The sequence below is a fragment of the Trachemys scripta genome, chromosome 2 (assembly GCF_013100865.1).
Source record: "Trachemys scripta elegans isolate TJP31775 chromosome 2, CAS_Tse_1.0, whole genome shotgun sequence".
Lineage (NCBI taxonomy): Eukaryota > Metazoa > Chordata > Testudines > Emydidae > Trachemys > Trachemys scripta.
This window is the reverse complement of record NC_048299.1, coordinates 131541909-131565090: the sequence shown is the minus strand read 5'-3', so window position 1 is coordinate 131565090 and position 23182 is coordinate 131541909. Positions and strand designations below refer to the sequence as shown.

The 23182-nt window shown below is 47.4% G+C and overlaps 1 protein-coding gene across 2 annotated transcripts in view; it reads right to left on the bottom strand.

The window, feature by feature from the left end:
- Positions 1-426: 426 nt before the first annotated feature.
- The window catches only part of FBXL7 (F-box and leucine rich repeat protein 7), a 357295-nt gene continuing 334539 nt past the window's right edge, over positions 427-23182 (bottom strand). For both annotated transcript variants that reach the window (XM_034761566.1, XM_034761565.1), the window contains 2 exons: positions 16883-17494; positions 427-2809 (listed from right to left, as the gene is read on the bottom strand). In XM_034761566.1, coding sequence (XP_034617457.1) covers positions 2073-2809; positions 16883-17494 — 1349 coding nt within the window. In that variant the 3' untranslated portion in view covers positions 427-2072. The remainder of the gene's footprint in view (positions 2810-16882; positions 17495-23182) is intronic.

Below are 23182 nucleotides of genomic sequence, written 5' to 3'. Positions count from 1 at the left end.
CCTGCTGGCTGCTTTGAGCCTCTGCCCCTGGCCTTTCTGCCTGAAAGCAGGGCTTAGCCAGCATTTTAGCAGGGCATTCAAGGGATTTCACCCCTGCCCTGCCACAGTTACCTTCAAGAATTTCTTGTTAATGTAATGATATACTGGCATTTGTTTCAAATACTTTATCACCCACTAGCTACATTTTGAGATCAAGTCAGATCAAGTGAGCGAAGGCAAATTATAAACAGATACGCGAGGCCATTACTACTGTCTCTTGTAATCTTTTCTGGAGGAAATCCTGAATTATAATTGACAGTGAGCTATTAGTGAAATGTCCACTCACATACTAATGAACCAAAGAAAACTAAACTTTGGGAATAACTTAAGTCTCTCTTCCCCATGTTCAGCCAGAAGTTAACTGATTAGCTCAAATGACCATCCATATTTGTCAGTTACCAATATATTGCTTTATTTCTTGGTAGTAAATTAAGGCTTTATAGTGAGATTCACACAGTACAGGCCAATTGAAGACACTAGAACCTTTAAAAACCATGTAGCAGTATTCATTCAATTTAGCATAGCCAGAAAGGTAGCAACTTTTTATAAACACTTAAATGTCACTAATGAGACCTCGAGTGCAAATGGCTCTGCCAAATTCACACCAACCTTGAGAATGAATTCAACAGCTTAACTCTCCTTGAGGACAGTGAAGAGAATAGCTAGCTGGGATAAAATCCACTGTGCAACCTCCTGAAAAATCAGCTTTGTAAAAAAAGGAAGCTAAACTGATGTTAGTTGACATAAAATGGCACCACTCCCTAACATACACCGATTAGTGACAGAGTGGTAATGAGGAGCTGTAAGAGCTTTTCCCCGCAATCGTTTTGGCTCCTACCCCTCGTCTCTTTTGAACAGTATTATTTAATTCAGAGGGAACTGAAGGATGCTTAATGAGTTTGCCTATGAGACACAATATCCTGCAAGTGAAAAAATACACAAACTGACAAATGGAGAAGCAATATGCACAGGCTAACGAACTTTTCTCACAAGTAGGACACATCCTGCCAGCTCTGCCTTTTATACATTGTGTGAGTGTGGCTACAGATTATTTCCTTAGTGATTATGTATGTTCTTAAACACATGGATTTTCATTTCATCTCAGTGACATTATTAATGTTGTCTGGAGACGATGCAGCTACTGTTCTATGAAAACCAGACAGAGTGTTTTCCTCCCCACATCTCTCTAGCAGAGACATTTACAGTGATTGAGCCTAACATATGAATCAGTTGTCAATCATATGCAGGGGGCCTGCCTGAAAATATCATCACTTCTAATGAGTCTGGCTTTCAGATCTAAGGACTGGATGGGACTTGCCAGAAATAAGTGGGAAAGAACTTCCATCACAGTCTTCTGGCAACTAATCATGAAATGATCACACGCTCAGGGAAGGAAGGGGACAATGAGTAGGGGGAAGCCTCAAAATTGATTGCATTGGCAAGAGAGAGCAGCTATACCAGTAACACCTGTTAGAATAACCGTCTTCAACCATATGAGGCAGTACTGATACTGCAATTCTTTACTCAACAACGGCCATTTCTTCAGTTGAAAGGAACATGGTTAAGGGACTTCCCAGAAGATGCTACTTAGACAAGGTGGTGTTGCATCAGCCATGTTGGAGGAATTTGGGAGGTGGGTTTTGAGACAAATAGTGCCTCTGCAGCTTCTTGAACACAGCTGGAGCTCAGATTTAATGCTGCTCAAGTTGCACCTCAAAGGGAGTGATTATGTGCTATTCCCTTTGGAGAGCTAGTTCAGGCTAGGAAAGCGTCAGGGCTACCAGGGGTATAGCACTGCCATGGTGCTGAGGAGCACTCATTGCTTTTAGGTTAAAGAAGCATCTCCACAGAGACCCAATCAAATAAAAAAGTGATAGTTTAAAACCAAAAATATTCTTTAAAAAAAACAAACCTCACCAGCACCATACAAGAAAGCTGACTCCCACAAGCCATACAGAGAAGAGCTAGGTACTGTATGTGGGAGCGTGTGTTTATACATTAATGTTTTTAATCAACAGGTGCAGAGCGTCCTTTCAGAAAAAAGCAGGGTTGGTGTGCTCAATAATACAGCGCTTGCAATGGCGTTTAACAAAACGCAGGGCGTCCACGGAAACCTCACAGTCCTGCACATTCAGCATCTGCAGGTCAAAGCAGTTCGCAGCTACGATCTGTAGGCCCTGGCCTGTGATGCTCTCACATGACTTCAGGCTCAGGCGCTTCAAGTTGAAGCAGTTCAGAGCCAGAAACTCCAGGCCGGTGTCTGAGACCAGCGGGCACTTGCCAATATCCAATGATTTGAGTTTTGTGCAATTTTTGGCGAGGTACTCCACGCCATGGTCCGTGATGCCCTCGCAGCCCCGCGCATTGAGGTAGCGCAGCTTGCTGCAGTACTTGGCAATGTAACGGATGCCCACGTCTGTGATGCGACCGCAGTGTGCGATGCTGAGGTACCGCAGGCGCGACTCCAACTTGGCGATCTCCCGCATGCCGAAGTCGCTGACAAAGCGGCAGTCGCTCACGCTCAGCTCCTTGATGGATGTGCAGTAAATCATTAAGTAACGGAGGCCTTCATCGGTGATGCGGACGCAGCGGCGCAGGTACAGATGAGTCAGTTGAGTGCAGTGTGCGGCGATGGTGTGCAGGCCTTCGTCCTCGAGCACAAAACAGTCTGTCATGTCCAGGTAGCGGATAGAGATCTGTTTGCCATGTAATGGGGACAGCTTGATGGAGGCTTCGCGGGTCAAACTAATGCATGTCACTTTGGAACAGCCTACATGGAAAAACACAATGTTAATAAGTTGCAAAGCAACTCCTCTGGCAGGATGGGGGAGTAGGCGTGTAACTGCAGACCTCAACACACAGCTAGTTATGCAGGCATCTCAGTGCTGCCAGACCCCAGAAAGTACTGTGATGAAACAGACACTAGTCCAGCAGCCATTCATCTTAAATAACTCCACTGAAGTCAATAAAGTTACTCCAGTAATCTAAACAACATCAGAACCACAGAAGTGTGGTTTTGTCCATGTCCCAAATTAGGTCAGATCATGGCCCTCAATTTCTTTATGCAGGGACAGATTCTGATCTCTTACCCCAGCACAAATCCAGTAATGGTTTTGGACAGCACGGGGAGTACATCGTGCACTGTTCTCTGGTCTGGGCTGTGGCGACATCATCGCTGACTTATTTAGGGCATGTCTATGCTGCTCCGCAGTTCAAACTACAAATGTACACTGAAGTGCTGCACTGTATTGCCCCCCTGTGGATGCTGTGGGTGCAAATTAAAAGGTCCCTGGGTTACATTAATGTAGCCCTTTTCTGACAGGGAGATGTTAACACGAGTTAGCAACCTCTTATTTTGTGCCCGCAGTGCAACATGGGGGAGCTACAGCTCAGCACTTTGGTGCACATGGCTATTCATACCCCCCGAGTCCAAACCGTGGGGCAGTATACACATGCCCCCAATTGGCGTTCCAGCATCAGAGGCCATATTACATTCAAGCGCTGCAAGAAACAAAAGGGAAACCTCCAGGCCCAGATGGGCTAATGTTTGGGGAACAGAAATGTATGGTCTGCCCTAGTGATGCAAATTGGGCTAGTAACCAAATGACACCCATCTAGCAACTAGATGACAATAATATTGTATGTCATGGCATCTTACACTCAAACAACACAACCAGCCTGACCCAACACAACCAGTGGAGAAAATCCGGAAAATCACATGCCGCACTCAAATGCTAACCTCTTTCCTCTCCATTGGGATTCCCTTTCAAAGAACATTATATTAAGCAGAGGACCTTTTATTTCTTATTTTCCATAATAAATAAATAATAATGCAGAGCACTAATTACCAGGCCAGCCAGCCATAGGACCAAACACAGAGTTACCAGGAATTCAATCCAGGGACCAGCTTCAGCCCTGACATGAACAGGTGCATTTCTCCCATTTCCTCTTTCTCGGGGTCATGGGGAACTAAGGAGTGTAGCAGAGGAAGCAGGGTCCTTCCCTGAGAGAGGGATGGGGTAGAGGAAGAAAGCACCAAGTGTCACCCTGAAGCCCATTAACTCTGTAGTGACACATCTGGCCTGCTTACGGACAGTGTTCCATTCTACAGTCTTTAGTCAAGGAAGACAGGACAATGTAGCACAGCCTCTCTGGGGTGTGAGGAAAAGTAAAGCAAGAAAATCGGTGTAGATGCCAGGAGGAAACAAGTAAAGCAGGGAAATTAGAGGTGGCATTAGAGCTGTAGGTACCTCAAAAATTGCCGGTTTGATTTATGCACTCATCATACTAGGTTTGCAGTATGAGTTTTGATTTAGACTTTTGCTTTGGTCAAACAGATGCAAAGTTTAGCTGAAATCTCACACAAAGTGTAAGTGGCAAGTACTGCACAGCACCGGGGGAAGCTCTCGGACCTTGAGACAGGGAGAACCATTTTGATTAGTCAACAGTGTCCTCAGAAAATCAATACCCCTTTTTCCCTTGTAGATATTCTGGTTCATGTCCCTGCAGTTGATGGTGTGGTTTATAATGAGAACAAATGATCTAACCTGGAAGACTCAGAACAAACAAATGCACACACACACGCACATGCACACACATACGACGGATGCAAGGAGAGTTCCAAAGGGAAGCGATACAATTGGAGTTCAGCCATGTAAACATTCCTTAGACTAGACAACAGAAGATGGCACAGGGGCCTACTCCTCCAGTTGGGTCTGCACAAGTGGATGCTGGCAACCTGGCAGAGCCCCACTTATGTCAGTGGAGTTTGGAGTGAGCAGGAGGGTCTGTCTGCACGAATCTGACTGCAGGACAGTGGTATAAATGTGGACTCTTTACAAACAGATTAGGATTTATTTTTAAAATTAGGATAGTGAGAATGAAGGTCTGCAGACAGAGAGAAGGAGGAGAGGAAAATTCGGCCTGTTGACTATTTGAGAAAGAGGGACATATGAATGACTAATGCATTTCTGATATGAAAATGAAAAGGTTGAAAGTCTCCCTGCAGGGCTGGATTTACTGTACATGGCCATGTGATCACAGTTTTGACAGGCTCAGCATCTCCTTGTTGTCTAGTTACTTTGGCTACAGCATATGGTATTTGATGGGAAGGGTATTCAGAATGGTTTCACCAGAAGAAAAGAGTGCACGTTGATTATAGACTATTTTTTTTAAGTGAAGTGACATTTTTCTGGGTCTGTAACAATTTTTCTGTCCCAAATAATAAAGATGTAAAAACAAACCCTCATACAGCAAGATTTTTCCATAGAGGAAATGTAACTAATTTAAAAGGCAGGAGAAACTTCCAAGTGGAATGAAAGAACCTTGGCCAATATATGTTAGATAATAGTTTGCAGTCAAGCTCAAACAGCTCCTGGAGTTATCTGAGGCCTGCTAAAGGAATGGATGTTGAGAGTTACAGAATTTATGTTGTGGAAAACTCCGATAGTTAATAGGGATGCCTGTTTTTGACATTAAAATATTGATATCATATCAGTGCCAAAGAATAGCCCTTAAGAACAAAGAGACAGGCTGAATTAAACATATGGAAGTGAAATTCTTTGAATTAATTAGGTTTTCTTTTGGGTCAAAGAGATCCAGACTTTCATAGTCATATTGATAGACTATTTACTGTGACCAAGGCTGCTAAGGTTTCCATTATGTCACACAGCACACCCACCCAAGCTTTCATGCTTGTTACTACACCACACGTCATATGTAGGGCCAAGCCTTTTCATTTCAACTGCCCCTAGCATTTAATCATAGAGGAATCTCATTATTTTGGGCTAGATTTTGGCCAAGAGTCCATCAGAGTCCAGCTAGACACATTAGGTTCAGAGAGAGACTGCAGCTGTCGGAGCTGCCAGGAGAACATTACAACCAGAATTCCTCCTGGGGGCTCCCAGGCAGCACACTCTGGTGCATGTCCTGCATCAGCCTTGAAGAAGGAGCATTCTCGCATCTCTATGCTCTATTAGTGCTGCCCTCACTCTTGGCCCCTTACAGGCACTTAGGTCTCACAGGGACTCTAGGAGATAAAAGCATCGAATCTCTCCATTAGGATCCCACCTAGTCCCTGTGCACAGGCTAAAGAGGGAGGGGAACCTCTTTGTACCCTCTCCCACTTGTGCACCTGCACAGAGGCTGATCAGAATTTGACCCTTGGCTCTTAAACACCGCTGATGCAAAGCTGCACATTTGCAGAGCACTTCTCCTATTTAGGCTGCAAGCTCCTTGGAACAGGGATCCCCTCTTACTCTGCTTGCCAAGATAAAAACATGAGAAAAGGGAATGGATTATTGATGAGAAGATGGTAGGAACTGTGGTTTGAATAGGAGCTGTCCACAGAGCTATTGGTTGTACAGCCCAATCTTCCCCTCCAATCTCTCGGGTATCACCTATGAACTCTACACATGCTAATCCCCTTCTCTTCCCCCACATGACCTTTCTGGATCAGGGTGTCTCTTCCTGGTGACCCCCCAGAAACTCACAGGGGAGAAGCAGTTTCCTGATGGCCCAGATATTCGGTTAGCGGGCTACCTGTCTCTCAGATGATGGGGGCAGACCCAGTCCCACTTGAAATGGATGTAAAGAGAAATGGGAAACAGCAACTGGAAGGTCTAGGCTGGTTCCTAATGGTGACAGGAGATTTTTAAGGGAGCTTGCACTGTACATGAACCTGAATCTCCGTACGATCCAGATTTGGGAACCCCAACCTGCAAGGCCCTGACAGCCCTGGAGACACACATTAGAGCAGATCTGACATTCTCTCCAGTAGAGGGCACTGTTGTGAATTCACTAGACCACACATAGTTAAAAACATCTGAGGTAATTGCTGGCCCTATCGGGTTACATTTGGTTTGTTTAGGTAGATGCATTTCACCTCCCTTTGCATGTGCCAGCAAGTACAGAGTAGTGTGCAAAGCATTTGAACAGTGACGTTACTCAGCAAGATCATTACACAGCATGGCATACTGCCAAGCAGCCCTTCGCACACCGTAGGCTGACAGTGAAGAGGAGGTAAAAATAATACTCAGCCATCGAGAGGAAGGAGAAATAATGGGATCCTGTTTTCGAAGCACTTTCAAAAGGACCCTATATAACAAACGCTTTGAAAATTAATTTAGAAGTGGGCTCAAGTCAAACCCCAGAGCAAAATGCTCCTGAGCTCCAAAAACAAAGGCTATCTGAAGATGCAAAACCCAGTTCTGGATTTTAAGCACCCCCAAAGTTCAAGAGCATTGGTTTAGCCCTCTATTAGAGGTTAGGGGTATTCTGAAACGTCTGATGTTCAAATACAACCTTTCTACCATACGAATATTCTAACTAGTTAGTTTAATATTATAACCCTCCATTTCACACATGGGTAATTTAAACCAAAGAGGCTAAAGGTTTCATATTAAGCAACACAATTACATCTTAGCTATTATGCTGACAATTAGTCAGACAGCTCCCGCTCACTTCCCTTTATTAAACCTCTCTCAGTTACCACGACCAGCCTTGTTTACTTACACTGTACTGGGAAAACCATGGAACTGATTGTACACAGAGTTGCCAAATGCACAATTTCTCCTGTTTGTTTGGATGTTTCATGCAGCAACGCAGCAAAGAAGAACATCTTCAAAATAGGAAGATGTGACTGGAGGGCCACAAAAATTGGCAGGGGAACTCGGGCTCCTTTGGAAACTCCAGCGTTTGTCAGTTTCCAAAAATGAGTTAAAACTAGCTCCTTCTTCTGCTCCTGCCTCTAAAGAAGTTGGGCACCTAACTCCTTAAGGCTCTTTTGTGTCCTTTTAAGGGAATTTCCAGTCAACTGGGATTTGCATCTGGGATTCTCCAAGATTACAGTGGGAGTCACTACTGGAGCCAGGAATTCTAGCGTTCTAATCTCTGCTCTCAGTTCACTGAGCCAGGAGACATGTGTGGTCTGAGCACAGGCCTGCACATCCAATTCATTGCATGCTTTTCCTTTGCTCTTTGGACTAATCTTGCACCACTGAATGTAACTGGAATTTTCCTCTTGATTCAATGGTGATAGGATCAGGCCAATGTGTTATGAAGGCTTCACCATGGAGTCTGATGAATGCCATTCAAATGAATTATTAAAGCAAAGTTACAAGAAAACATTAACCTAGTACATCGTACATTACTTATTCAGGATCAGGTTAATACTCAAAGAACCTGGCTCAAGATTCTGGCTTGCTGGCTGGGGAGCCCCCCTCTCCTGACTACACTAAACAGGGGGGACCAAATTTCTAAATACCTATCCTCTTTTTGGAGCTTCTCTTGTCACATATTTGGTGTGAAAGCTTTTCCATTACAAGGACAATCCATATTTTACTATCCCACAATTCCATAGGAGGAGGGAGGAGGTCACATTTTTCCAGTAATGTGTAATACGATGTCTAGCTGCTAACAATAAAAAAGAAATTAATTTTACTGGCTCCTTTACTGCAGCATTAAGTAAGCAGGTCCAGGGATCTCTAGGAAGCTGGCATTTTGTCATAAGAATCTCTTTCATTTCCTCGCAAGTGGTCACAGGGTCACAACCACCACACGTGCAAGTATGTTTCCCTTTCCCCACAACCCCCCACAGAATGCCTCTTAGTAGCACAAATATGATTGCTCTTAACTGGAGTCAAATGCCATCTATACAATAATTTATAAAAATTTTCTTTAGGAGCTACACAACTTGAAGAAAGTATATCCCCTTTCCGATCTAGTGACCCATTAATCCAGATCAATTTCTTTTTGTCCAAATCTGTCTCCCATCTTTCATCTGGGTTTATACCTATCAAAGCATTTTTCAATCAAAATTATATGCATCTTAGAAATTAAACATTTTGTTCCAGCTTGCTCCTGGGCTAACTCCTCAAATGTGGTTAAGATCTATATAGAGAGCTGCCGCACATCCAGATTTCACAATAAAATGTTTGATTTGTAAATACTGAGAATACAGGATCTTTATATTATTTACATTATTACATATCTCTTGGTCTGATTGCAAACCAGGACTCAGGAACAGCTGTCCCAAGTAAATAAGGGAGAAGGCCACTGTGACAGAAATGTAAAAAATTTGTCCAAAGCTGCTAAGGTGGTCTGGATGAAAAGGGAATTTTTAATTTCTGATCACCTACATTTCTTTTTAACCCAACAATTACTATGAATAGATATATTTGGGCTCCAGTCTTATTTGAGTTATACCCAGTGTTTGGATGATCTATTGTAAATCCAATTGATCTAATATTTTAATTGCATGTGGTGAGCGCTATTGTTATATCAGAGTGGGAGCATGTTCTGCAGTAACAATCCTTACACAAATAAATACAGAGAAACTAGTGGTTAACTACATTTTATATTTGTATCATGCTTTTTCTCCCAAGGCATTTCAATTACACTAGGGTTACCATATTTCAGCAAGCAAAAAAGAGGAGGGGAGGAGCCCCACCCTAGCCCCGCCCCATCCTGCCCTAGCCCCGCCCCTGCCCCTCCCAATCCCCCCCTCAGAACCCCCAACCCTCCCCCCGCTCCTGCCCCCCAGGACTCCACCCCCTACCTAAGCCTCCCTGCCTCTTGTCCCCTGACTGCCCCCTCCTAAGACCCTCCCCCCATCCTAACTGGCCCCCTAGGACTCTACCCCCTACCTGTCCCTTGACTGCCCCAACCCTTATCCACCCCCCCACCCCCAGACAGACCCCTGGGACTCCAACGCCCCATCCAACCACTCCCCATCCCCTGACAGCCCCCCCCGAACTCCCGACCCATCTAAACCCCTCTGCTCCCTGTCCCCTAACTGCCCCCCGGACTCCACCCCCTACCTAAGCCTCCCTGCCTCTTGTCCCCTGACTGCCCCCTCCTGAGACCCTCCCCCCATCCTAACTGGCCCCCTAGGACTCTACCCCCTACCTGTCCCTTGACTGCCCCAACCCTTATCCACCCCCCCACCCCCAGACAGACCCCTGGGACTCCAACGCCCCATCCAACCACTCCCCATCCCCTGACAGCCCCCCCCGAACTCCCGACCCATCTAAACCCCTCTGCTCCCTGTCCCCTAACTGCCCCCCGGACTCCACCCCCTACCTAAGCCTCCCTGCCCCCTGTCCCCTGACTGCCCCCTCCTGGGACCCCTGCTCCTAACTGCCCTCCAGAACCCCACCCCTTACCTAAGACTCCCTGTTCCTTGTCCCCCAACTACCCCCAATGTCCCCCAGCACCCTACCCCCTACCTGTACCCTAACTGCCCAAAACCTTATCCACACCCCCACCTCCAGAAAGCACCCCCCGAACTCCCGACCCCCCCGTCTCTTGACTGCCCCCTCCAGAACCTCCCTGCCCCTTCTCCGACCCCCTGGCTCCCTTGTCGTTGGCCTTCGGCTAACGTCTCTGTAAGCTTGCTCAGGAACTGCCTGAGCCGTACTCCCGGCACGCTGGGGAGCCGGGGAGGAGCTCCAGACTGCCGGAGGCGAATGCAGGGAGGGAGGGAGGGAGCTCTGCTGCAGGGAAGGCAGAGGACGGGCTCTCTCTGGCTGTCGGAGCCCCATGTAAGTGACCCCATCCAGCCGGCTGCCCTGTTAGCCGCGCGCGCCCTGCATGGGGGGCAGGGGGAAGTCCGGACATTTACAAATTCCCCCCGGACGCTATTTTTAGCTCAAAAAGCTGGACATGTCCGGGGGAATCCGGACGAATGGCAACCCTAAATTACACACACATTCGATCAGTGAAGTGCAGACACTTATGGTGCACACCTCTAGAAACTAAGGCTCCCTATATCACTTTCCATAAATTGTAGAGATTTAACTTGATCTTTAATGTCCATACAGAGTAGATAGGGCCTCCTCTTTTAAGATCAACCCATAAGATTCCCCCTGGCTAAGCTGCATGCATTTGGTTTATCTACCTAAAGAATATGAAGGGCTGAGTTCACAATGAATAGGGTTACCATATTTCCACAATCAAAAAAGAGGACACTGGGGGGGAGGAGGGGGGAAGAGCCTTGCTCTCGCCCCCCCCCCCGCCCCCCCCCGCCCCCTCTCCACACCCCCACCCCGACAGCCCCCCCCAGAACCCCTGACCCATCTAATCCCCCCTACTCTCTGTCCCTTGACTGCCCCCTCCAGAAACTCCCTGGCCCCCTTACCCTGCCTCTCAGAACAGCATGTGGCTGCGCTCCCCAGCGCAACACACAACCCGGTCCCTGCCCCCGCACAGTGCTGCCAGAGCGGGGCGCTGGGCAGCAGGGGAGGGGGAGCAGGGGAGGAGCTGGCTTCAGTGTTGCCAACTCTTGTTATTTTATCATGAGTTCCACAAACTTTTCTTTCTGGAGCAATGTCCGGTTGAGCATTGGCTCACCAGGCAGCTGCTTCTTCACCAGTACAGCTAACATTTGTACTGGATGGAAATCAAGTATAACTGATTATTGCTGTAATCTTACTAGGAGCTTTCAAGCAAGCTGATAAACTGTCACTTGTTTGTAATTTGATCTAGTCACCATCAAAAACATATGGAAGCATTTTTTAAAATGCCTGAGTGGTGAGGTTTGTAGGATATTTGCAAAGTTAATGTAAACCTCTTAAACATAAGATTTCCTGACATTTTCATTTTATGGACGTTCCCATGATACTGTGTGAGTTTTATGATTATAATAAGCATTTAATAATAGAATGGCCACCTGATATACACTTCACAGAGAATGCCAAGATAAAATCTTGTTGTTTTTTAAAAAAGTATTATTACACATATTTATCTGTGTACTTGCCTGTAACTATGTCTAGAAATCAGAGTTAAAAACCTCTTACCTGCGTTGCTATTAATTATTACAATTCTTCATGTACTTATTTCAGCTGAACTCCTAGAACTTGGTCTAAATTCTACTCTTAGTTGCACTAGTGTAAGTTCATGTACATCAATGAAGTCACTCCAGTTTTATACTGATGTAACTAAAGAGAGAGAAGAGTGCAAATTCTGCTGTCAGTCAATCTTCTCCCCATATCTCGGACTGATTTACTATCAGCCTCTTCCTGCTCCTTTGGCAATTTCACTTCTTTGGATACAAGAAAATCTTCATCTGTAACTCTGGGCATTTGGAACAGTCCACCTCTTTTTAAATTTAGTATGAAAGCGTCTGCTCATATTTGCATAGACTCTAGTTTTCCTTTCCTTCTGCTTTCATTTTTAACTGTAATTCTATTTAACTATGCACAGTATGGTACACAGTATGTAAGAAGATGTTATAAAAATATGGTTGCACTGTATTGTTCAGAAAGAATTTTAAAATCCACTTTATTTTTCAGTACCTTTGGCATTCAGGCCAAATCCTAAAGTCATTCCTCTAGTAAAAGATCTATCAGGTCTGATTCTGAACTCAGACTGATGTGACTTCATTGGCTTTAATTAGTTTATGTGAGAGTTAAAATCCCACTGAAATCAATGGTTCTAATTCTGCTCTGAATAAAGGTTGACGGCTTTCAGCTTCCACTGAAGTTAGTTGCAGAAGTACTTAGGACCACACGGGTCCAGGCCCCAGGGCACGGCCTGTGTTTACTTTTGTGGATCACTCAGTTGGGGGGGGGGGGGTGACGGGATGGGACAGAAAGACTTTTTCATTTCTAGTTACTTCCATTTCCTGGGTCACACACACTAGTCCAGTGCTGAGGGTTAAGGACTTTAGCTCTGCAGATGAATGTTTAAATGAAACACAAGGCAACCTTGACTGACACATTTTATATTTCTAGTTCTATTTTTGTAGGGGATTGTAGCGAGGCGGTGGGATACCCCACAGCCCTGCTGAGGGCCGAACCTCCCCTAATACCACTGTGGGCGGAGCCACCGGGTCCGACACCCGCCCCTCAGAGGTCACGGCCCCGACTTGGAAGTATAAAAGCCCGCCTGCAGAGCTCAGTGGAGCCCATGCCAGCGGAGAGAGCAGACATCCGTGGCCGAGCTCCCGCTTGGGAGACAGCTGCAGGCCGCGACCGGCCTGCTGACTTACCAGGCCTGTCGAGCCTACCTCTCGCCCGGTACCCTGAGGACTGGCCAAGCCTGCCCCGTGCCAGCTACCCCGAGGAGGAGCCGAGCCTGCCCTTCGCTACCTACCCAGAAGAGCCGATGCTGGTGGAGAGCACCGATGACACGAGGACGGCCCAGGTACCATACGAGGGGGAGTGTGGAAGTAGCCCGGGGGCAACCGAGCCCCATCCGGCTGCTGCACTGCCAGAGCCGATGTCAGTGTGTTGCGGCCAGGATCCCCACTGACAGCAGCGAGTTTCCGTTGCTGTTAGGGCCCCGGGCTGGGATGCAGTGGAGTGTGTCCGCCCTGCTACACACTCCTTGGGTGGCAGACTCCCCCTTTTCCCCTGGCCTAGAGAGGCTGGGACCTGTTGCTCTTTGACCCAGCCCCTGGTTCAAGGCCTGGGTTTCTGACTGACTATTTGTTTGGTGCCCCATCCTGACCTAGGGCCTGGGCTGCTACAAACCCTGACCCAGCCCCTGCTTAAAAGTCTGGGTTTCTGACTGACTATTTGCTTGCAACCCGCCCTGACACAGGGCCTGGGCTGCTATAGACTTTGCCTCAGCCCTTGCTTAAGGGCCTGAGCCCCTAACTGTGTGTCTGCTGGCCCAGACTGCCGCCAGACCCGGACTGACGGCGGACCAGAGCAAGGCGGCGGGATACCCCACAGCCCCGCTGAGGGCCGTACCTCGGCCAACACTACTACAGGGATCTTAGCCACATTTTTCATCCTGGTGGACTTTGTAGAGAGAGACAATGTGGATGAGGTAATATCTTTTATAGGACCAACTTCTGTTGGTGAGAGAGACATGCATTCCAGCTTGCACAGAGCTCTTCAGGTCTGTGAAAGTTACTCAGAGTATCACAGCTAAATACAAGGTTTGAACAGATTGTTTAGCATAAGTAGTTAACACATATTTCAAGGGACCAATCACGGTGAAGTGGCCCATTAATATCCTTCCAGTCATAAAGAGGAAAGGAAAGGGGGGGGAAGAGCAGCTGGGGGGGTTGTTAGTGGGTTATGGATTGTTGTAATAAGCCATAAATCCAGTTTCTCTATTCAGTCCATGATTTTTAGTGTCTAGCGAATTATGAATTTAAGCTCCCGTCGACACAGCTACTACCTCTCGTGGGGATGGATTAACTACCCTGATGGAAGAAGCTCTCCCATTGGCATAGTGGCATCTTCACTGAATCGCTGCAGCATCACAGCTGCACCGGTGCAATGTTTTAAGTGTAGACCTGCCCTCAGACACTTCTAACCACTGGAGGCAAAGTTCCTCTGACTAGTCTCTAGCGTTATGTGGATTAATAATATACATGAACCTTAGTGAAATCGAGCTCCAAATCCAAATTACACAGCAGGCTTTCATCTATATAATGGACTGAGCCCAAACTTTTGGATCCAGACACCCCAAACATTAGAACAGCTTTTATCTAGATTTCTATTTTACAGCTCAGATCTTGAGCCTGTAGATTGCGCGGGTGAGCATACACCAGCCCTAGACAACTCCTGTGCTGGGTAAATTTTCCCCTGGATTGTTGCAGCTCCTGTGTGTCACTGGAGTAGTGACTGAGGATGGGGCGGGGAACAGATTCTTTGTTACTATTTCTTAGTTATTTTTAATATTTTCCTCTTTATAATTAAAAGTTCCTTCTCTGCGCCAGCATTTCATGAGACTGCAGTTCAGTACAGTAACTCCTCACTTAACGTTGTAGTTCTGTTCCTGAAAAATGCGACTTTAAGCAAAACAATGTTAAGCCAATCCAATTTCCCTATAAGAATTAATGTAAAATGAGGGCGTTAGGTTCTAGGGAAATTTTTTTCACCAGAGAAAAGACTATATTGTGTGTGTGTGTGTATATATGATGATGATTGTGAAGCTTGGTTGAGGTGGAGGGTGGGATATTTCCCAGGGAATGCCTTACTGCTAAATGATGAAGTAGCAATTGGCTGAGCCCTCAAGGGTTAACTCTCACACTCTACAAGGCAGCAGGAAAGGAGGGAGGGCAGACAGAGACAGAGACATACACCCTGTGTGTGTGTGTGAGAGAGAGAGATGCGCATTTCCCCTTTAAGTATGAAGAGTGGCGTCTGAAGTACACTGCCTCGTTAATTAGATCAGCAAGCTGAGACCAGACTGCAGCTGCAACTGCTGCTGCCTGGAAGCTCCCTCTATCATGTGTGTCCCCTGCTCTATGGAAGATGGGGTAAGTGGGGTGCAGGAGCAGGGGGGATGGGGACACCCTGACATTAGCCTCCCTCTTCCTTCCCCCCCACACAACAAGCAGGAGTCTCGGGGAGCAGCTCCAAGGCAGAGGGCAGGAGCAGCACATGGCAGTGGGGGGAAGGACAGCTGCAATTGCTAGCCTGCTGGGCAGCTGCTGCACAGGGAACTTAGGGGAGCCGGGAACTGATAGGGGGGCTGTCGGTCCACCGTGGTTCCAAGCCCCCACCAGCTAGCTCCACCAGGGTGCTCTTCCTGCAAGCAGTGGACAAAGCAGGCAGCTGCCAAACGACGTTAGAAGGCAGCATTGCACAACTTTAAACGATCACGTTCCCTAATTGATCAGCAACGTAACAACGACACAACGTTAACTGGGATGACTTTAAGTGAGGAGTTACTGTATCTGCAAAAGATGCATGCCTTTCAGCAAGGTCATTGCCAATAGGCCGTGTGGGTCTGATTCTTTGTTGCCCTGAACCTCTTGCAAACTGAGCCCAACATACTACTATTCTGATCCACTAGCAGCAATGTCAATAACTGCACAACGCGCAGGGCAACAGGGAGTCAAGTCCTGTCCTCATCCACAGGTCAAAAGAATGCCATCAAGACACCCTGCTACCCTGGAGCCAGATGTCATCTACGAGAAGGGCAGTAACATTCAAATCACCAGTTATAACCCAGAACACCAGGGTGAAATAAAATCAGAGAGTGTCAACGGGCCTGATTTTCCACGGCCACGCGCCTGGTGCAGTCATTTATACCTATGGAAAGTGGGTGAACTGCCATTCTGAGGGGGTAGCACTTTACACCATTTTGCCCAGCTCCCTATGCAGTCATTTATGTCTGTGCAATGGGTAAGCAGAACCAGTTAACTTAATTCAGCCCTGGACTACACCCACTGCAGTTGTGGGATCATGCAGAGGGTCTAACTCAGTGCTGAATTTAATCCCAGTGCCTCCACTGAGGCCCATCCTCCAACTCAAGCTCTGATCAATGCACAGGGGGAGCAAAATTCCCTATGGTTGACCTCTAATGAAAACCTCCTGCCTCCAGACAGAACATCTGGGGACCATCAGCAAAGGCATCTCTGCTACTCTAAACCATTGCAACACCACATAGAAGCTAAGGAGGCCTAATGTACATTAGTCAAGTCCCAAACAAAATTAGGCAGTACCTAAATGTCAAAATGTATCCCTAGCTGTGGGTCTTGGCCTTCCAAACTTCACTGTCCTTAACTCAGGGCTACATAGCTTTTGTGCTCCCAGAAAACCCAATTGCTGTGCTACCCACCCTTAAAGAGGGTGTAGTGTGCACTCCTCACTGTAGAGGGCCAGCTGTGCTGGCTGGTTCAGAGGGAGGGGTGCAGAAACAACTCCTGCAGTACAAAGACTGCCACTACACCCTGTGCACTGATACAATGTGATGAGGAGTATTAACACCTAGATAGGTAAGACAAAAGGGGCAGGAGGAGGGGCTTGTCTTCTCGGTGCAGCTATAGGGGCCAGGTTATTCTCTGCCCCTCTGTGCCTTATCTCCCCCTTTTCACTTCTGCACAGGATTGTCCTGTCTTTCTCAACCCAGATTATATTATTTAAATACTTTCACTTACCTGACACATCCAGGTGCTCAAGGTTTGGACACAGCGACACCACATCAAAGACTGCTTCATTGGAGATGTTGTAACAGCCCGACACCTCTAGCCTCCTCAGCTCTGGACAACACTGGGCAATGGTGTAGAGTCCTCTGTCTGTGAGCCGCCTGCAGCCACTAACAATTACCGTCTCCAACATGAGACATACATTTGGCGTGTCCTGACAAAGCCTCCGGGTCAGCACTTTAAGAGCCCTGTCTACGTTGATTGTTTCGCCTGTCAGGCGAATAGTCCTCCAAAGCCGTGGGTCCCAGGCAAGGTTATACCAGCGCCGACACACTCGTGCACAACGGCACAACTGGTTGGTAGGCAGGAAAGAGAAAATTTGGATCATGGAGTGGTCTGGGAGACGGTCTATGTTGGCCTGTTCTTTCTGCTGTCTGGACGCCAGCCGGATGAGAGGATGAGTAAGGCGGGTTGGAGGAGGTGGATGGACCATAGCAACTGTCTCCCCGGTGACTGAGGATGAAGAAGTGGAAGATCCTCGGCCATTCTGGAAGCCGTGAGAATTCTGCGGACATATTAGCGCTGGGCTGGGTGTGCTGAGTGTCCGCATGCTCAGGTCGGAGTCTGAAAGATACCAAAACACAGAACAGTGTCCATTTATAGCATTCAATAGCAATTACAGTGTTTCTTTTGAAAAATAAACTGACCCTGATTTTTAGGGAGGCTTGTCCCACCTACTAATATTGCAGGCAAGAAATTATGAGCATGATTAATGGCACCTCTCTGAGACACACTGTGATTTCCAGGTACAGCCAGGGTCAGTGGTTAGACATCTAAATGCAATCTAAATCAGCAACACTGGATGCCATTTAAATGTAACCCATGGTGTAAAACCTCTCCTGTCCCACACAACAATGCAACTCATATTCTGGTGTTCTGAACTGTAAAAAATAATTGAACACACACATGTGCCAATCTTTCACTGCTGGCTGGAGCTGTGTGGCATTTGGTAGTTTCAGTTCACAGGGATTCATTTCCTTCAGTGTTAGTTCATGTAGTTTCACATCTCCTGAGCTTTGCTTTATGTTTCCATTTGGTTCAAAACTTGAAAATCAGAGCTGGCAAGTTTCACTGTGCTGGGGGCCAGAAACCAGGAACTTTGACAGCAAGTTCTCTCTTTCTTTATGTTGTTGCATGGAAGGAGAGCACCGTGTCCCAAGTGAAGTGCATTGGGTGACAGCACTGGCCCACCTGCATGCTCTGCTAGGGTTGTAGGCAAGTAAATGGTACTTGAGAGTATTGATTACGTCATTGTTTCACTGCTCTGAGGATTTCAGTATGTCTCAGACTCTGCTCTCCTGCCTGTTATCAACACATCCTGAAGAGAGACTTCAATTCTTCAAAGGTTTGTTTAAAAAATGTAAGTTACCTCCCCCCCCGCAGAACTTGTGGCTAGAACTTTCAAGCTTGCATGTGTAAAACTAAGTGCCTAATTATAATCAGCATTTCTGACTGTTTCATGTAGATGCCTAAACATGAAATTATTTAGGCATCTACATGAAACAGTCAGAAATGCTGATTATCCTGCTGAAGTCAATGGGAGTTTTGACTGCTCAACACCTTTGAAAATCCAGTCACTTAAGTAAGTGCCAAAATATGAATGGGGAGGGGCTAACTTTAGGCTTCTAAGTTTGAAAATTTTGTCCTTTCATTTATGGGCGCCCTTTCTGCTTGCTATGCCCTCTTAAATCATTTGCAGTAACTGAAGTTCCAGACGTGTCTCCTGAATAGAGCATACCCCTACACCTAAACTTGATATTCTTCATCTTCAGATCTTCTCCCCATCTCTGGTGCGGAAGCCTCCACATATACACCTACATCCCCAAGAGTAGTTCAGAATGAGATCACAGGATTGTGTTCTCGCTCAGACATGAGAGCCGGGAGAGCTATTACCATGCTATTGAACCCATAACGAAATTTTCTACTAGACTGGAATTCTTCCGGCAGCTTAGTGGCACATTTTACAGCAGTATTTCAGGCCCACTGTTCATTGCATACTGATGAGGGGGCAGAAAAAGCAGGTGAGTCCCAGAGCTTTTTGCCAGTAAAAACTTGGAGAGCCTTTCACTCGAGTTCAATCTCTAATGAAGCACTTCACTGTAATCACATACCCTCCACTTTTTACAGTATTCTAGGGAGGGACTTAAAGAATTATCTAAACCCACAGCAGCTTTCTAAAACTTCTACTCTCCACTATTTACTAAGTGCTGACCTACACTTTGAGTCACTCTAAGATAGGATTTAATGACTGTGGCATCCGTAAATACAATTCCAAAAGGGCAATTTAATGCACACATGGCAATTTTCAACAGTTTCTCTCCAACTAGATAATTGGCTGTTTTATACAGGCACTTTTTTCAATGCACTGTTCTTTACAGCCCTGGAATACATATTTACATTTTGGTGACCTTAGAAAGTCAAAATTTACAAAGCAGCCCTGCACTTTTTCCCTTTGATTACCAATGCTTTTGTGCAAGATGCTTTTTATTATAGCCTTGTTCAGAGCCTAAGGATTGTTTGCTGCCATAAAAAAAAATGAAGTTTCTTAATGGTCATAAAAAATCTCAGAGGAAGGCTGGGCCAGCAACAGAGCTATAAAAGCTGACATGAAGTGGGGGGAGAAGCGGATGTGCACGTTGGGAGAATTTTCTTAGTCCATTAGGAAGCTCTGTTTTATTTCAAAAGTTTTTTGTTTTTATTTCCTTCCTAATTAATTTATAAGTTCTAGGGAATATATGTAAATAGAGATGAACCAAATCAAAATCTAGTGTCTGAACACCCATGCTTTAGTGAGGATGTGTAATCCCTCAATTTTAGTCAGTTAGACACAGAGGATGCATTTGGGATCTAACCAAAGCATGACATCCCCAACTATGCGATCATTGAAATCTAGCTTCTCTCTCTACATTTACAATGTGCCCCTATTCTGATAAGATGACTTAGCCAAGACGGTCAGGAACACAACATCATACTCCGTGGGTGTCTCTAAACCTTCAACGGCCAGAAGCTGGGACTTAATGACAAAGGATGGATTGCTTGAAATTGCCCTGTTCTGTTAACTCCTTCTGAAGCACCTGGCACGGGCCACTGTCAGAAAACTAGTGGCTGGCTAGATGGACCATTGGGTCTGACCCAGTATGAACATCACCAACAGCCTTGAATTGTTTCTTCTATGTCCCACAGCAATTTAGCCTCCAAGGAATTGTCATGTTCCCTTCGGCTCCTCTTGCAGCTCTGCAAATACTGCAGGATCAGGCGCTCCATGCTTGCAATGCTCATAGCAATAGTGCAGGGCTGTGCAGGCTCCAGGCTTCTGTCAGAGAGGGCGGACAGCAAGGAGGGACATGCGAGTTTACAGGGATTTTGAAAAGAGGTGTGAAATATTATGGGATGCAGATGAATTTATGGGATGGAGAACACTGCATTATGGCAGGTTGACCCCCATGTTCCCAATCTCCCCTCTGCGACTCATTTTGGTCCCATGAGGCATTGCAAAAACTTCCCAAAACACACTGTGCTGGATGATGACGAGTTGCACAGTGGGATACCTATCCACAGTGCATTACCCTCTGCACTCTGATACAAGCACTCCTGGTGAGGACATGCACCGCTGACACAAAAAGAATAGTGTTCACACGCACAAGCGACGTAGTAACTCCAGAGGCTGTATGCTGACGGAACTTAGATCGACATAATTTTGTAGTTTAGACATGGCCTACGTTTCAGAGTTTCAGCTGCCAGACAAATAAGGGTGCTCAATGTTACTTTAGGTGCAGTTACTGCATGACATCTTTAGTTCTCTTTATGGGGAGTTTCATCCTGAGAGCTTATGTCAGCGATCCACAATGGGCAAGCCATTAGCAACTTTTACCATAACAATAACAATACAACCTCTATTTTAAGGGCTTGTCTACATGGGAAAGTTTTATCATTTATACCAGTATAATTAAAATCGATATGCGCTACCGCCGATTGAATTCCAGAACAAGAGTTGCTTTTTTTTGCTTTAGTTTAAACCCCTTTCCAAATGACATAAACTAAATTGAAAAAAGCACTCTTATACTGGAAAAAAAGTGTCCACATGAGCAGGGGCGGCTCTAGCTTTTTTGCCGCCCTAAGCACGGCAGGCATGCCGCCAAAGGCTGCCTGACTGCTGCCCTCGCAGGGACTGGCAGGGCGCCCCCTGCGGCTTGCCGCCCCAGGCACGTGCTTGGAGCACTGGTGCCTGGAGCCGCCGGTGCACATGAGGAGTCATTCTGCTATAACTCTCTGGGTTAAAATTCACACCATAGGGCTCATCTAAGATATACTAGTATAAGACAAGTTTTTTTCATTCATAAACTGCTCTGAATATATTAACTGTTGTTTGCACTTTCTTTCACCAATAGCAGTTGGTCCAATAAAAGATCTTACCTCACCCACCTTGTCTCTCTAAATATATTAAGAACTGATCCAGCATTCCTTGCACAATCAGAATCAGATAGTTAATGTCAAATGGCATTGAAAGTGAAGTAATTGCTATAGTTTTTATTAAGCAAATAAATTTTTCCTTCTGAGAATGCATTTGTGAAAAGCTGGAACTAATTCCCCACTCCTCTCCCTCCCCACTGACTTTGTCCCTTGCCACTTGGCTAGCTTGATTTTTCTTCCCATATTTTGAACAGAGCTAAAAATACCATGGCTGTTGTTGGTTAAAACGCAACAATAATCTACATAAAAAGCTACACAAAAAACATCTTCAGCAGCTCTATGGGTGATTTTGTTAGTTTGCAGGGCTGTCCCTAGCCATTTGGGTGCCCTACACAGCCTCCCTGCCTTGGGGACAGGGGGAACCGCCCCACAGCACTCACCAGCGGCGAGGCTGGGAGCCAGGAAAGCAGAGCAGGCTGGGCTGGGTTGCTCCACTTACCACAAGGTGAGTGCAGGCCTGGCCCCTGCAGCAGTCTTCCAGGGAGTGGGGGCGGGGCTGGGGTGGAGCAGGGGTGGAAAGAGGCAGGGTGGGGGTGGAGCACGGGTGGGGGCTTTGGAGAAGGGGTGGAGGGGGGGCGGGCTGGGGTGGATCCAGGGGCAGCTCCTGGCACCAGCGCACCAAGCGTGTGCCTCAGGCAGCAAGCCATGGGGGGCGGCCTGCCAGTCGCTGTGCTAGTGGCAGTCAGGCTACCTTTGGTGGCATGCCTGTGGGAGGTCCGCCGGTCCCGCGGCTTCGGCGGCGGGTACGCCGAAGGTGGGGGACCGGCGGACCCCCCGCAGGCATGCTGCCGAATCCACGTTACCAGCAGACCTCCCGCAAGCATGCCGCCAAAGGCTGCCTGACTGCCGTGCTTGGGGCAACAAAATACATAGAGCCACCCCTGGGTGGAGCAGGGGTGGGAAGAGGTGGGGTGGGGGCTTTGTGGAAGGGGTGGAGTGGGGGCGGGGCTGGGATGGAACAAGGGTGGGAAGAGGTGGGGTGGGGGCAGAGCAGGGGCGAGGGCTTTGGGAAAGGGGCAGAGCAGGGGCAGGGGCCATGGGGAAGAGGCGGAGCAGCACGCAGCTGCGCAGGGCACCAGGAAATGTGGTGTCCCAAATTTCCTGGTGCCCTACACAGCTGCGTACTTTGTGTATGGGTAGGGACGGCCCTGTAGTTTGTCATTGCTGCAAAGCCAATTAGATAAGCTGCATTTTTGTAGCATCTAGCTACCTAGGGCCAATGCTGCATTCCTTAGGGTTACCATACGTCCGGATTTCCCCGGACATGTCCGGCTTTTTGGTCCCCAAATCCCCGTCCGGGGGAATTGCCAAAAAGCCGGACATGTCCGGGGAAATAGGGAGGCTAGGATCTCCGAATCTGTGTGTGTGGGTCGCCCGCTGTGACATCATCTCGGTGCGACACTCGGCTCCTGCCCAGGGCATGCTGGGGGCTGTAGTCCGTCCGGGCCTCACGCTCCAGGGAGAGCCGGGAGAGGGAGCGGCCGAGAACTACAACTCCCAGCAGCCCCTGCGACGCGACCAACCTGCCCCTGTGAGGCAGCAAGCCGTCGGGGGATGGGGGCCGTGGGCCCCTGTCCTTTGGGTGGGGGGTGTCTCTGGGCGCCACTCAGCAGCCATCGCAGGGCTGGGGGGTGCCCCCGGGGGGGTTATGGACACCAGCACGTTGCGGGGAGCGGCACTGTCCGGATTTGAGTCCCCCTGGGGCTGGAGCTGCGCCCCCGGACCCAAGCTGCCCGAGCCAGCGCTACCAGCTTCGGGCAGCCCCCGTGCCTCCGGACCCCA